This window comes from Struthio camelus, chromosome 26 (assembly GCF_040807025.1).
Source record: "Struthio camelus isolate bStrCam1 chromosome 26, bStrCam1.hap1, whole genome shotgun sequence".
NCBI lineage: Eukaryota > Metazoa > Chordata > Aves > Struthioniformes > Struthionidae > Struthio > Struthio camelus.
In genome coordinates this window covers 4,744,676-4,760,994 of record NC_090967.1, presented here as the reverse complement: position 1 = coordinate 4,760,994, position 16,319 = coordinate 4,744,676, and the positions used below count along the sequence as shown (strand labels likewise).

Sequence of the window (16,319 nt, the reverse complement as noted above, 5' to 3'; positions counted from 1 at the left end):
TAGTGGGGAAAACACCCATTCCCTATTTCAGCATTCTGTAAAGTAATGGACAAATCACTGCATGTAGAAAAGGCAAGGCACAGGACAGACCCAAAACAAGACTAGGTGACAGAAAACTCCTGAAGGACAAAGACCAGTTCTAGAGAAAGAGACAAACTCCTCTTAGCATATGCCACATTTGCCTTTGATACAACACCTAAACGCACCCATTATCATCAATTTATTAGTTTTTAAACAGTCATTCGGAGTCGTTGTCAAAGATGGCACCAGAAACTTGAAGTCTATTTAACGCTTTGCAAAGACAAGGTAAAGAAGTCTGAGAAACCCTGATGCCCAAAGATTTTCTGTGTCCTTTCAAGGAAGCAGATGTTGAAAGTCTGGAACAAAAAACTATTTGAACCAGAAGAACACTTTAAGAGTTAATACGATAAGAAACTTTACAGGAGGAGGAGAACTGTCATTTAAGTAGACGAGGGAAGTCACATACCGGTGTTTGTTGTCCTCTTCCTCATCTCCTATCCTACGAAGCAAGATTCCAACAGTAAAAGGTTAGCATGCCAAACTTTCAATGCAAGCAAACTGTAACATGTACCAAATACGAACTTGTAGAAAATTAATACAGAGGTAAAAGGAAGCACGAGAAGGTATGCATAGAGACCCCTTTTTGCAACTGAAAATTCTTTTCCTCCCACTTTCTGATAAGTGAAACTAGAAATATGTACTATAAATTTTTTGTCTTATAAGATAAAAAGATGGGATGCATGGGGGAAACACAGAACACGCACTTCAGAGAACACGTACTTCTACAGTACTTAGAAGAAAAAGAAGAGTGAGTGAGCATACTACCCAGGAAAAATGTCAGGAGCAAGTTGGGGCGGGGGGGGGAGTGGGGAGGGCAGGGTTGAACTGTTCCAAACTGAGAATTAAAGGGTTTAGAACTTGAACTAACAACAAAAAAATTTAGAAATTTCTAATGCAAGTTTCATAAGTTCCGAAATTAAAATCAAACACAATGCCTAGAGAGCAGTGGCCCTACCACCCTTTTAAATGTATTAACACTTTTTTTTTTTTTCTTTTTACCTGCGAAGCAATTTAGCCTTCAAATCAGCCTTCGTCTCATTCCAGGCATCCAGTTCCGGGCTAGTCAGAGCTGTGGGTTTCATGTGGTCCAGGACAGCAATATCTTTTCCTTGTTTCCATAAATCGTAACGTTCTGGTTGCAGAACCCTCACAAAGACATCCATGGAAATCTTCACCATGTCTTTGCGGCAAGTACACTGCAAGAGATTTCCAGATACCAACACCATGTCAGAGCAGAGGAATTTTTTTTTCTTTTTTGTCAGCCGAGCCTTCCCTTCTCCTGAGGCAAATTAACGTTCTACAGATTTTTTCTGTAAGGCCTACAGCCGGTTGCTCTAGGAGCTGCGATCACGTGTATGCGGCTATTTCAACGGTAAGCATCACCTCTACCTGCCCTTGGCAAAACCAGAGACAGCACAAGGTCTCCCACTCTCTGGGGGTAGCTGAAGCCTCTGTTCCTAACAATTCTCCTTCTCCCTCCAAGCTCACCAAATTATCCCTTTCTAGCAACTGATACACAGTATCCTCATCTACTACATTTTACAGACATTAGACTAATAATTTTGGTCTCTACAGATCAGGTCTGAATTTGATCTGAAACCTAGGTCTCCCTATTAGCCTGTCTCTTTTGGAGTTTCTCAGGCTGAAAAGAGATTATTAATGCCACTTCATAACTGAAGAAGCCCTCAAGGAACAAAAGCCTAACCTAACGACCACGGCAGTTATACTTCATAATTATAAATCAAGATGCTACATATAAATCCTTCACAAATCCATAAACTGCAACACTGAAAATTAAGAACTGTTCGCTGCTGGCAAAGAGAGATTGTTTGCATGTAGGGATGAGGTGTACTCAGCTGTGTCCGGCTATCAAAATTTAATAGGTTACTTAAAAAAAAAAAAAAAAAAAAAAAAAAGACAGTAAAAGGGAAAAAGGGAGGAGTGGTGGAAGGAGGAAGAGGAGGAATCATCAGAAAAAAGCAGGAATGCACACATGGTTCTGGATGCAGCTAATAGCCAAGAGGCCTGCTTTGCAAAAAAAGTTATTCATGAAGCTGAGACCACACAAAAACAGACTAGAATAAAAATACAGATGTGGGCCAAGAAAAGCAAACAGCCAACCAGCTTTGCAGGGCGAACTCTGACTGCTCTCAATTTCCTGAGCTGATAACGCTGCAACTAACAGAAGATATTTGAACACACTTTTGAAAAAAAAATCAGAAGAAAAACTTAAGCATTTTAAACATAAGCAATTAGCACAAAAACTACTTGACTCCCCAGTGGCCTGATAAAAGAGTTAAAGCAGCAAAAGAATATTAATACAAAATTTTGGCACTGTTCATTGAATACCTCTAGTGATCAACACACGAAGCCCCAGCCCGAATGAAGCTATGTAGAAGCCTATGTAGACAAATAAAAGGGTAAAACTGCAACTAGGTTCTACACCTAAGCCAAACACCCCTAAGCCAGAGAAAACGCGTATCATTAATTTCAACTAGCGTATGTTCATTCAAATTAATCCCTGGAATTACACCCTTACCATCATAGACACCTACAGACCAGCGACCAGAATTTTTATTCGGACGCATGTTTGGCATGATGAAGCACAGAATTAATGGAGCGAGGCTTGCAGGGAGCGTCTCACCCAGGACAGGAATACCAGGCTGCATGAGCATCTATCCTTATGAACTGCTAACTCCAATTTACAGAATTGAAAAGGACACAGCAAGCACACCAGTACCCACGTGTCTCATGAGGGTTGCAACTACTGCTTTGCGTGAAAAGTCTGACATGCTTTTAGCTCTGCTCTAAGGTGCAAAGCATCATTTAGTATGCACTTGCACTAAATTGCTTTCCAATTTTGAGTGAGAGGATGAAGTAATTAGAGCCACTTTCCAGGGCTATTTTTTTAAAGCTCTTTCACCCTCCCCTCCACACATTTTCAAAACTATTCTTTCTCTTAGCAGAAACGCATGAAATTAAACTTCTCTCCTTTCTTCTTCCGTTTTTCACTACCATTATCAGAAGATTTATGGCTGTAGTTAAGAAACCATTGAGAGAGAGAGAGAGAGAGAAGAAAGATTCCTTCTGTACAGTATCCCACTTCCCTCCCGACTCCTGTTTTTCATTTTGCAAAGACTGCTGGCTACCTTCTGCTCTGCAACAACTTGAGAGTGGTAATAACCTGAGTGTGCTGAGTGGGAAGCAGTATTTATGGCCAGGCACTTTCAGGGAAATTCAATTCATTTAATGAAAAATAGTGCGGGAAAGAAAGGCTGGAAATGTAATTTGGCTAAAGAATGGTAGAAACACAGATGGTCCCCATGTTTCAGATTCCCGGCCAGGCAGAAGCTTCTCCCAGCACCTCCATCAATACTGGCTTAAGGGATTTGTATTGAGCAGATTTGCAATCACTTTTCCTTAAGAAATTTTAAAAGCACTCGTATACTGCTACAAAGAGCAATACAGAAGAGCACTCCACAGCACACATCATCGATGGGCTACAGAGATTGACCTTCTCTGCCTTCACAAAGTATTAAACCCAGCTTAGAAGAGGAATACTTCACTTTATGATCCTAACTTGGAACCCACACGCTGCAGCATACAGATGTCAACTCCTTCCAATCAAGCAGAGCAAATATCGAGTCAGCTGGGTCTAAAGGCCCCAAGCACAGCCTCCACCACCAGCTGAAGAGTCGCACAAAAATTTAAAGTACATAAGGACTACCAAGAACCCACGTACTGAACTACGCGGGCACTACTCATACTCATGCTCTGAGAAATGACACTGTGGGCTGCAATCTCCTGTGCCCTGCAATACCAGAAGCCTGCAGTAGCCAAGCTCCTTTCTTTGCACACAAATCTAACGTGATGTATGTTTATATTTCAATTTTAATTTAATTTTATTGCTTTCACACTAGCAAGCATGAATAATTTACAAAGCCTCTTCCCTTTGGGGCTTCTTCCGGACCATGCAGTTATATTTCCTCAGCTGCTGCAGTTGTGTCATATTCATGCTCCCACAATGCCCAGGGGTTTTTTTTCCATACCTTTTCCTCAGACATAGCAGCAAGATCCTGCTTCATACAGTGGATGCTTTCAGCACCACTGCAAAAGGGAGCATGCATGTGTGCGCGCGAATGAGAGGAGAATGGGGGAGATCAGAGAAGGAGTTTAGGGGTACGGGGAGGATAGAAGATTCCTTTACAATTAATCACCTGCTTTATTCCATTAGAAGAGCACAAAAATTGCAGTCCTCAGTTTCCCTGTCAACAACATCCATTTCCATGTGCTCCCCCCATTCCATACACACAGTCGTATTTCTTCCAACTATTCAAAGTATTTATTTGGGGCTATAAACACAAGAACTTCCTAAGACTTCTTATCCCCTACCCCCCGTCCGCGTCTCTCCCTACCCCCGTTCTGCAGAACGTAGCTCGAAGGGACAGAATTCAGAAACAAGTGAGAGAAGGTGAGAAGATGGCAGCCTGTGAAGAGAGGAAAGGAATTTTGCAGGATCCCAAGACCGATTACATTCCAGCCATTAGTGCGAAGGATGCTAAGAGAGCACGCGCCCACCAGACTCCTTGTGCTACAGCAGCGTTCATCTCGTTTGATATGCCCCCATTACCCTTCTTTCAGGTATAAAACACAATTTGTTTTGTAACCACATCAGGAAGGCAGGCCCCTCTTGCCTAAAATCTAGTGATCTCCCTCATCTGTGCCTTGCTTATAGAGCTACCTGACATACTTCAAGAAACCTCTGCATGGAAGCGTTTGCGACAACTTAATCAATCCCTCAAATGTTTGTAATGGATTTCTCTTTATCCACAGCATGACAGAAACCACAGATCAAACTGCACCAGTGCAGAAGTCTTCTTCCAGCCTGGTCTTCTCCCTCTTCTCCCTGCCACCAGGCCCCCCATTTCTCCTGGGAGGAGGAACAGAGACAGGCTGGGTAAGTCTCCACGACTGCTAGTCTGGATTTCTAGGGCTGGAGCCAGGCAGTCGATCAAGGACAGCAGAGAAATCTAGAGGCATGCAACACTTGTATACGGTGTGGGTGGTCATTCCTCTTGCTACTTCGCTGTGGTAACATCAATTTATAAAATACAAGTAGGTTAAAAATTAGAAAAAAAAAAATCACTGAAGGTAGCCATAGAGTAGTCCATAACGAGAGATCACAATCCACCACTAAAATACACAGAAGCCTGAGATTAAATTCCATTTTAGAATTCCTTTCCTCCCTCCTGAATTCTAACACTTCATATTCTAATATTATTAAACTATGTAGAAACAACAATATAAAATGAACAAGTCTACACTTAAACAGCAGCACTAAGGAGAGACATGAAACCTTGTTTCCCTTACATGAGCCAAAACTGAGCCACAAAGCCCTCATTCAAGTACTACAGATTCCCTTCCTGTTCAATTTATAGTAGTTTTAGACCTCCTGAAAGATTTAAGAGTGACACGGTCACCAAAAGCACAGACCATGACTTAATAGCAACATGAAGGATATGCCTGTCATGTCAAACTGACAGCTGAAAAATTTACAATAGCAGTACTAAGGAACTCGAAGATCTAATCAAGCATTTTTGTGTCTCTCCGCTCTTTCCCTATTTGGCGGACAGATTGCCACATTGAACTGTTCAGAAACAGCATGGCTGTCTCAGAGCGACAGATCAAACAGCAGAATATTCCTAACCCGGACCTCCAAGGACCTATTGGCAAGCACTAAGGAAAATTAGGGGAAATAAAAAAGAAAAAAGAAAAAGAAAAAAAGAAAAAGAACTGTTTTAGAGTTACAGGAATTTGAAATCCAAAGCAGCAACAAGATGAGAGGCGCTTGTATCTATCTTTTGAAGACTTCTCCCAGCCCCATCCCTCATTTTCCATAAGCCAATGACTTCACTATCCTTCTTGTAGGATCCAAAGGCACCTACAGGATAAGAACAGGCAAAGTCAACTTGTAATCAAAGCACATGCAAAAATTCCATAAAGGAACATTTTTTAGATAATTGAAAGATCCCAGCTTTAAGGCCAGTCAAACCATTCAGTGCATCTTCCTTCTATGCCACTATGAATGACACAGAACTCAGGCTAATCTGCTGAAATAGTCAGAAAACGAATTCTTGAAATCTAAGATACGACCAACAAAGTCAAATCCTAATCTTGGGCCCTATTCCTTAATCCAATCTAGCAGACCTAATCAATTTAGTTCAGGAAGCAGTTTAACTGCCCAGCAAGAACTGTGATGCACAGGGTGAAACACTATTCATACATATTAAAATAGCATTCTTCCCCTACATATCATTTTATTATCTGCTACTCAGACCTGGAGACTGCGGTGAAATATCTGACCACACCAACAACCCTGTCTCATCAATCATAACTCAAAGACTGATAACGGAAAGTTTGTGGCTACTGAAAGTCTTACCGTTATATCTTGTGTGCCAGATTTTTTTTTTAATAAAATACCAATAAGCCTATATAAAACAACAGTCAAACAGAAAGACTGTCTCCCTGAAGTAACAAAAATGAAAGGATATATGGAAAATGCAGCCTTATTCAACCTCAGCCTTCAGCCTCGTTTTTGTAAGGCTTCTTCCCCAGCTATTAACACTAAACTGAACTCCATCTGCTCCATAATGTATAGAATGCTAAGGTAAAATAACCTTTCTCCTAATACAGAACAGTTACATAAATGAAATATTTAAATTAGCACCTCTGGTTCTCACGGAAAGCAACCCTCACGTTTAGATGAGATAAGGATCCACTGCATGCACACTTGTTTAAGATTCAACTAGCCTCCCATTTTGCCGTAATGGAAGTTTAAATATAAAATAGAACAATATACTCAAAGTTGAAGGTCTTTCAGCTATTACACCACCGTTCAAAGCAAGACCAAAATCTTTGCTTAAAGCTTTTGTATTCACTCTTCATAACAACGAAGCCTAAAAGGAAGTTACTCGGAAAGAAACGCGGTCACATCCAAAAGGAGGCTTAGAAATTCTCACTGTGTATTGTAAGAAAACATGTTGCTAATGCGGACAACGCTCCAAAGCTCCTCTCTGTGAACTTCCAGGACAAGGAAGCTTTGGCTCCTGGGAGAAACACCAAGTCCTTCCAGTATAACACTCTTAAACAGCTATTCAATTTGTAGTCTAGTTCCAGATAAGTCACTCTAGACCTCGTTACTACTCACCTAGTATTACATAACAAACTGGTCAGGGCTTCAGTTCGTTTTCCTTCCATTCAGCCTGAAATTACATTTCCACTCAGACCCGACACAGCCACGCTCTCACAGCTGTCCAAGCTTTCAGAAGCGCCAAAGGCATACAAATTGCAAGTAGGTGCTTGAGTGAAAGATGAGTGGCAGGCAAGCACAGGTGCTCTGCAAGTAAATTAGGAGTTAAACTTTGAAGAGAAGGAGAAAAACCTAAAATGTATAGTTTATGTGTTTAATAGTTGGTCGTTGAAAGCTTGTGGGAAGGAAGATGAGTCTTGACCCCCTGTTTCTAGCGTAATTACAAGCATTGCAGTAAGTCTCAACAACAAACCAGTTCATTAGGAAACCCACTGGAAATCCTCTACCGAGTTTCATAAACAAAACAATTAGGGAAAGATTTCCAAGGACTCCCCCGGTCCTCGGCTGCAGGGCATGCTTTCTCTTTGCTCGCTTCCATAACGTTCCACGCAGACTTTTGTGGGCAGAAGTGCTGGATAAGTGGTAAGTGGTTTTAGCTGGGGGAGTCAAATTTACCACACTCCACTGAAACACTTGAAACAGAGCATTCTGGTTTAATAAACAGTATAACATGCTATGTGAAGTGCTTCACGTCAGGCAAATACAGTAATATCCCACACTAACTCACCCCAGGTTTCTGCTGATGGATTACACTGAGGCTTGGTGGGAATTTTTTTTTTTTTTTTTTTGGTGTAAAGCCATTTTGCAACTTCTGCCAAATTAGTTTTTTTCTTCCTCTTCTTTTACTCCTCTGTTGACTACACCTGTAAGGCTGCTGACTATTCCTGAAACTATCTTAAATACATGCAGTCACCAATCCTGCAAGACAAACACAACCACGGGGAGGGAGGCAGCAGGGGGGAATCACCTCAACAGGGTCCCGAGTTGTCTCTCTCACGGAAAGCTGAAAAGACAGAGAAGGAAATTTAGCAGCAATCTCGGCAGCCCTACAAAATAGGGAGCCAGTGAAATACCAGTTCCTCTCTGTTTTGACAGGCTCGTTACAGTACAAGGGATCAGACAGCATCATGAGCACTTAATAAAAACCTACAGCGGACATCAATTTTGGAGTTATCTCATGCTATTTATTCCTCTGCTTTGTAAGACTTGCAGTTCGGCAAAAGAAGTCCAACCACCAAATGCTTTTGCCACAGAAAGCATGTCATTTGAGCAGGTCAGCACTCTGTCCACGCATCAAGCGAGCGGCTAGCCTGAGCATACCGGCCTTAGTGAATTCTACCGCTCGGAAGTGACAGGCATGCTAGACAACTCGTGCTAAGTGAGTAAAGTTATTCTTTACCCTCCTGTTTGATCATTTGCTTTCTATTCTTTTCTTTGAAAAAGAAAACCTAATGCTGCAATGTACTACACACTTGTAAACCAGTAGGTGAAATAATAAAATCCATTATTTTGTATCCCATGTACAACTAGGAAAATCTATAGGCAGCTTAGAGAAACATGAATAATTATGTTCTGTGGAAAACGAAGCACTGGTAATGAAAACAACAACCCGAGATTTGCTTCTGGAACACTATGGGGAACTCTACGCTCCGGTAACGACAAGTATTCTTTAGTAACGTTTTTCAAAAGGTTAGGAAGTTGAAATATAGTTGTTGCATCTCCAAATGCTACAGCTCAGAATCAAGGGAGAGTTGGTGTATACATAAAAGAGGCAGGAGGTTGCTTACCAACCCTAAAGGAAAAGTATCGCAACAATCAAGACCCCTCTGAAAACTATGCACCAAATGAAGAGCTTCTACCTCTTTCCTGTAACAATCTACATCCACCTGCACATATTTTCAAAGCGGTTTTGAGAGTCTGGTGAGCAAGATCTGAATCCTGATGACTAAGAGGTGCAAGCGCCCAGCTACGGGCCGCCCAGTGAAAACCCTGTGGCAGAACTGGAAACCGTCACCACGGAACAAGGTGGGAAGAGAACAAGAAGCACGGCTGTCAAGAAAAACAGATGATTAAAGAAAATGGAGCTTAAAAAAAAGTAGAAGAGGCTGTTCACAAGGAAACTACTTTAATGGCACTGTAATACAAAGTAGCCTTTATTTTTGAAACGTTCTCGATGGGCAAAGCGAAGAGGCGGAAGGGTGACGAATGCTACCTTTGAATACGCTGAAGGAACTTCTGTGGAGGACATCAAAAAGGAAAGGTACCTGAGATGAAGTCTGATGTGAATTCACAGCTACTCTATGCTTTTACACTATCTTTGAGAGTTCAAACATCCTAATTTCTGCAATGCTTAAACAGAAAGCCTTCCTATTTTGAGGTGGAACATAAGGCTGCCCTGCTGTCTTCATATCTAAGCCCCCAGGCGTCACCCAGGAAGCAATCCCAGCAGAGCAACACCAGCTGCGCAGGAAAGCGCAACGCTGAGGCAGCTTCTCAGAGGGACTTTTGATGGTCTCGTGATGCTAGCATCCCTAAAGCCAGATGACCCCTAAGCCTCCACTCTGACACATGAGCGATTGGGGCTGGCAGGCTTTATCAGCGATACGCCTGCGTGACAGAGAAGTTGACCGAATAAGCCGCAGGGAGCACATTCTTCACATCGCTATTTACTGCGGCCTCAAAGCACACAACGACCTCAGCACCATAAATCACAGGGTTAGCGAGGCAGAGAGAGAGCGGGAGACTGTGCCAGCCCCACAACAGCAGGATTCAGCGGGGCCGGGGCAGCTTTCCGTTCCCGAGGGCCTCGCGCTTTCCACCCCAGGCTCCTGCAGCGTCACCCTGAGCTGGCCAAAACATTAAATAGAACTCAAAAAGCCAGCAACAGTGTGGTTTATACCTTACTTATATACCTACTAAGCTAAATTAGGCTCAATAGTATAAACAGGCCTAGTCTTTTCAAACAGATCCTTGCCAATTGCGTGCTGTCAGCATTAGGAGCGAGGCGAGCGGCCTGAAGCCATTACTGCCCCGAGCTAGAAACGTCCTACTTGCTTGCTGAATCAGGTCCTCGACAGTTTAAAGTTACGTTCTGGATTTGAAATTACAGTGGTTCAAAACGCCTCTTTTTCAAGGGCGGCACGTCCGGAAGGGCTAGGCCAGCGACCAACTCAGCAACGCCACATCCGCAGGGCCGCCAGCCGCTCGAAGCGCTCGCAGCCAGCCATCGCCACGCCTGAAATCCTGAACGCGTCCAGGGCACGTTCCTGCTGCTGGCAGGAAACTCCTTCCTTCGCCAACAAAAACGACAAGCAGTGCTCCTTCAGTACCCTCAGAAGGAGACCACGGAAGAGAGCCGATAAAAATATATATTAGGAACGTTAGGAATAGTCCTAACGTATTAGGAACATTTACAAACAATACGAGAAAATAAGTGTAAAAAAAGGGGGGGGGAGGATTGTGTACAAGTGATTTTTGAATCTGTCTATGGAATTGCTATTCCGTACTAGAAAGATTTTTCTTAAGTAGTGTAAGTTTTAAAGGTCAGATTAGAGTTAATTAAGGTCAATTGGAGTCAGTCAAGGCATACATACAGAGTAACGCAAAAATACAATTGTGATTTTCCTCGTTTGAGGAAAAAATTTTACAGTACTATCAAACAGTTCCTGCCAAAATGTCATGAATTTTATTTCTCAGAAAATAAGCACATCTTTTAAGAGAAAACCTACTAGCATCTGAAGAATAAAAAGAAGCAAGCTTAAATTTTACGAGCAAAATTATATGCCAGACAACCTTTAAGTTATAAATACTTAAAACGTAAGTTTGAGATACATTATTCCAACATAACATGTACAAAAAAAAAATGGCAGCAGAGGGTTCAGAAGCAATAAGCTATGTAAAAGACCATACTGTGATATCTAAAAAACACCTTTCTTGAAGACACCTTTATATACCTGTAAAACCGGGGGCGGGAAGGAAAGCAGAAGAGTTATCGCCTTCTCCTCCTCCCCGGGGAAATGACTAAGCAGCAGAGCGGGTCTGAACAGCATCGGAGCGGGGGGGTCTTAGCTAGGATGAGATGAAGGCTACTTATTTCAGAACAAAATGCAGGATTTGGGCAGGCAGGACAACTTGACCCCATTTTATATTGAGATAGATAATTCCAGCACTATCTCTGCAGTAAACAGGAGATAAAATGAAGGTAGGAAAATGTCAACCTATAGTAACACAGATGTTATCGTTCAGGAGTGCCTGCTATTAATATAAAGGAAAGTGCAAGAAATTGTTCCCCTCCCATCCACTTATTTCCAGTCCAGTTTGCAAAAGAAATAGAAAAGCTGACCTGTGAGGTAGACTTAAACTTCTTACAAGATTACACACTCTGAAAGTGCCTTTTTGAATAGGGGGAGACCCATGGGCCACTTCGACTTCAGAAGGGACGCTCTACTAAAACACTTGGCTTTAAAAGGGTTATTGGCTACATATTTGACTAAGCAAGACCCTCCCACAAGTCTATCGATGGATGCGTCCCAGAAGTTTCAGAAACAGAGTGAAGCAAAGCAGCTGCAATGCAAAAAGAACCACAAAAAGAAAAGAAAAGAAAAAAAAAGTAATGGTAGGGAATGAAAATTATCATTCACTGCCTTTCATTCGTCAGGCCTTCTTTAACAACCAAACAGAAAAAAACATGGAAAAGAACGGAAGACTAATGCCTGAAGAACTCCAATCATGGAAGTAGAAAGTAAAATCCTTCTTTTTTTTTTTTGGCTCAGTCTTTGCAGGTAAACATTTACTACAGCGTATGAAAATAAAACCATCTCTACTCAACTGAAATATTTAAATCTGTAATGTTAAAGTCTAATGCAGAGAATTCGGACTACAGACTGACTCCTGAAATATTGTACCAGCCCCAAATGCTAAGAAAAACCCTCCAACTCACTTCTTCAGATCTATTTTTGCTTGGCGCACTGTAACAGATTCATATTCATTCTCTTAGTCAGACAGGACCATCTTAAAAACAGCATTTCTTGCAAGAGTTTGACCTCCTCGTGCAACATAGCAAGGAACGTCGAAATGAATTACCATTAAGTATTTGGAAAGACCTAGTGACAGCACCCCAGGATTATCTATGGGAGCCCTGAGATTAACTGAAGGTGTCTTTCCCACTCGCAGACAAGTAACTGCCAGATGCGCTATTCAGCCACAGCTTTTCACATAGTTTAAGCGGAACAGGCAAACTGCGGTTGGTCTCAAAGTCACCTTGATGGGAAGAAGTCAGTTGCAACACAAGGTTCCTTGAGGACAGATGGAGGCATTTACATCGACAGTAAATGGGATAACAGTTAAAGAGCTGTTAATTCTTATACTTCCGGGCACAATCTCCAGCTGTAGGAAAGACAGCTATTTCCCAGTGGTACACCACCATATAATTAGAGACATGAAGTAAAGGAAAATGTTATACCCTTCCTCTCAATCTTAAGAGATTGACTTTTACTAAGAACAGAGATCAACCAGTCCTGAGGATTTACAGACAACACGAGAGATGACAAAAATTTTGTCCGTCACTTATCAGTGCTTAGCATCGAGGCTAGAGAAGCAATTACCAGAAAGATGAGCAAATCAGACTTAGGAGGCAAGCCCCTATAACGACTAAAAAGCTGAAACAAGACCAGGGCAAACCTAAAGGAAAAAGCAGAGAATTCTGCTGAACGTTTGTGGTAACCTATATGCCAAAAACCATCAACTCTTAGATCTCCCACCTGAGCCTGAGATGAAGACACAAATTTATCTCTATATCGGCTCTGTGCTTAGCTAAGAGAGGCCTTTCAGTCAGGATGCTCATACGGTAACAGGCTACTTGTCAGAGACAGTTACAACTCGCATCTGAAAATGTGATACCAGTTACCACTCCCTAGATTACCATTTCGCACATAATCATACCCCCTTCCAGTTCCTTTATACCAACTCACCTAAGCAGTTCTGAAAGAGACTCCAAAACCTCGCCACTCGGTTCTTAAAAAGCTTTGACCTGAACAGGACAACTAGTTTATTCACTTGAGTGCTCACTAAACCAATTTCCAACTGAATTTTTAAGCATCTGTTCATCCTTGCTAGGGGGTCGCACAGATACAAGATATGTTTATCCGCAATTAGTTGCCTGCACAACTCTGCAGCCATTGCTGAAGTGTTGATTTTCTGCTAATGCTGATGCTTGTTCTACAATTACAGCAGGACCAGCTTCTAAGAAGCTGATCATTAAACTTCACTTCGGTTATAATGTATTTTTACAGTCTAGGCAGGTTCCACCGTGGTTAACAGAACATTTCATCTCTCCGGCAGGCAATTAGCACTGCTCCATCTGGGTTTTTCTGAGGTAAGCCATTACCTTCCTATGTGAGCTCTCTCTTACTCTCTGCCATTGACATGTATCATTGTACTCATAGGTCTGGGAAGCAGAATCCAAATTTAATCCCCAGAATAACGTTCAGGACAACATTACAACGGGTTGGTTTTAAACCTTGTCTTGTCACCAGTCTCCTGAGTATCAGCAGGACAAGACAGCCCTGTTGCCAACCCGAGGAAAGGCAACCGGACTCTATGAAGTAACAGTATGTACCGGCAGCCTGCCACCCAGTCAAGAGTTTCCAAGAACTTTATAAATGAGAACTTTATAAATGAGAATATGACATGAGAAAACACTGCTCTAATGCAGGCAAGTATAATCTAATTTTGTCTGAGAGCAGAGGAATCAATATAGCCATTTAAAAAAAAAAAAACCACACATACACACACTGTAGGATTTCTCTCTGTAAATGTGTAGGTAGCTTGAGTGTACACAGCCAGCTGATATTTCATTAAGTTCTATTTAACTCAAAATGAGATTTAAGCAAACCTTTTGCCCTTGCAGCATAACAGGATTCATACCTCATCTGGAACCTGCTACTAAGGTATCAAAGGGTTAATTAACACGTATGCAATGCGTGGTTTAGGTAATATTAAATTGGAATCTGTGAACAGACAAGTGTCACTGAGTGCAATGGAAATAAATTGGGCGTCTCCTTCCACACTTCGACTTTCTCTCCCCAGATCTGCTCAGAGCTCTCTATGCTGCTTGTTCGGTAATTTCACGCTACGCTGCTTAACAATGTAAGCATGGAGGCTCAATCTAAAACTGCACTTCCCAAATGTCACTTGTTTGTGAACACATGGCTGAGCCCAAAATTGCTTTTAATATTAGAGTGGTGCCTGCTGGCACTGCTGTAGTTAAGGGTCTGTCAGAATTTACATGATAAACCCAATTTTCTGGGGTGTATAACCATGACCATTTGCTACAGATAAACTGGTATACAAGGTCAGAGTAGACAAACATGACTTTTAAAATTTTAGAATCAAGTTTTCTTAGCTGTTTTTAAATTTAAGACACGTAAAACTGATTTGAGGCCTCTTACAGTTTTTGTTTTTTCTTACTGCTCCTTTAACTCCAGAACAAACTCAAATGTATGACTTCCACTCCACACAACCTTAGAGCCTACACCTACTGCCACATGGCCTTAATGGAATAAGAAAAGATTAGAAATACCAACACAGGGTTCAGCTACTTGAACACTGGTGGGGGACAGAGAGAGGACAAACCTACAGCTTCTTCAGCAACAGGATTTTTCTGCTATTACGAGAATCATTTCACTTGCCATCACCAGCTGAGAGAGCATGTTCTCAGAGCAACGGCATTTTCAGTTTTGTTCTAAAAGGCAAGCCTCCCACTCACGCATTTGTATTTAACCAGCTAGCGGTTTTAAGCAGCTCCTCATCCAAACAGACACCTACTTGGGTTGCCATTTTTCCATAGTCAATCCACCGCAAAGTGGCAAAGTTGGTAGACTCAGCACAGTTGAAGCCATGATTGAAGCCAGCATGGTAACCATAAGGAAATGTAATCATAAACTCTCCAGCTTCCTGGGTGATCTGAAAAACAAAAATAATAGGAAGAGATACCCTGCAGGTCAGTTGACATAGCAGTTTGAGAACAGAGACCTATTCAAAAACAACATTAAAATTCACTGAAAAGACACTGTCAACTCTTGGCTAAAGTTAGACCAATTTCTCGTAATTGCAGAAATTCTGAAGTAATTCTATTACGGAAAAAAAGACAGTACAACGGATGGAAGCAGTCCAAAGGTCTCAATTCTTCTCTGACTCTCAGGCTGCATTTACAAAAAAGGACCCAGGCCGCAGCATCCCAAAAGACCAACCAATCTTTAGATCATGATCACTTTAGCTGATGGAAGTCCAAATGTATATTCCCACCACGTCAGTGGACTCAAGTAAACCGGATTTCCCTCCCAAACACACACTCTGCGTCACAGGGTGCTACCTTTCACTACATGTACTTCCCCACCCATCTATATTACGTCTTATTCCCATTTGTTCCCCTGGAAATCAAATAACCTGAAACTTACAGCCCACTGTTTGTCTGCTCAAGTAGAATTAAAACAGCAATAAGCACTATGGACATTATTAACATAAGGAGGTTTAAGAAGTTTAGAAACTCTGTAGATGATAGCCGTAATCGTAAGCTAATCAATTCCTGCCTCTTCTAGAAAATTCTTTTTAAAACTTATGAAGAGGAGATGATGTTGGGGAAAAAAGGAATCTAATTGTCAGAATACTAGCATATGTCATAAAAATAACTGGCAGTGATATAGCGCTCTTATAGCGATCCTTCCAGTTCCAGCTCTCCAGCTGACAAAAGCACGTGATAGCACCTCCCTTTTACGGACAGGGTAAAGTCAAATTTTGTCCGTTTCCTAGTTTTTTTTTTAAAACCAGAAGTGCTGATAGATGTTTCATAACAAGCAGTCAATGACAAGCACCTACACTTGGATTATTTCCCATCGGTAGTAACTCACAACAGAGCAGGTTGGAGCCTACAGATCATTCAAAGAACTTAAGTCTCTTAACACTAAAATGGGTCCAAATAACAAAAGGTAAACAAACAGAAGTTCACCCACTAGGCTGGACCTAAACTTGCCAGTGCTATTAACATTAGCAGGAGAAAGAAAAAGAATAAAAGAATAAAATCTGGTATCAT

At 41.7% G+C, this 16,319-nt stretch overlaps 1 protein-coding gene across 2 annotated transcripts in view; it reads right to left on the bottom strand.

Annotated features, from left to right (window-relative positions):
* Positions 1 to 16,319, bottom strand: part of KDM4B (lysine demethylase 4B) — a 97,113-nt gene that overhangs the window by 34,523 nt on the left and 46,271 nt on the right. The window contains exons 8-10 of one of the 2 annotated variants that reach the window (XM_068919739.1): positions 15,056 to 15,193; positions 1,081 to 1,277; positions 488 to 520 (exon numbers count right to left, since the gene is read on the bottom strand). In XM_068919739.1, the coding sequence (XP_068775840.1) occupies positions 488 to 520; positions 1,081 to 1,277; positions 15,056 to 15,193 (368 nt within the window). The remainder of the gene's footprint in view (positions 1 to 487; positions 521 to 1,080; positions 1,278 to 15,055; positions 15,194 to 16,319) is intronic. The other variant, XM_068919740.1, reaches the window with a different exon arrangement.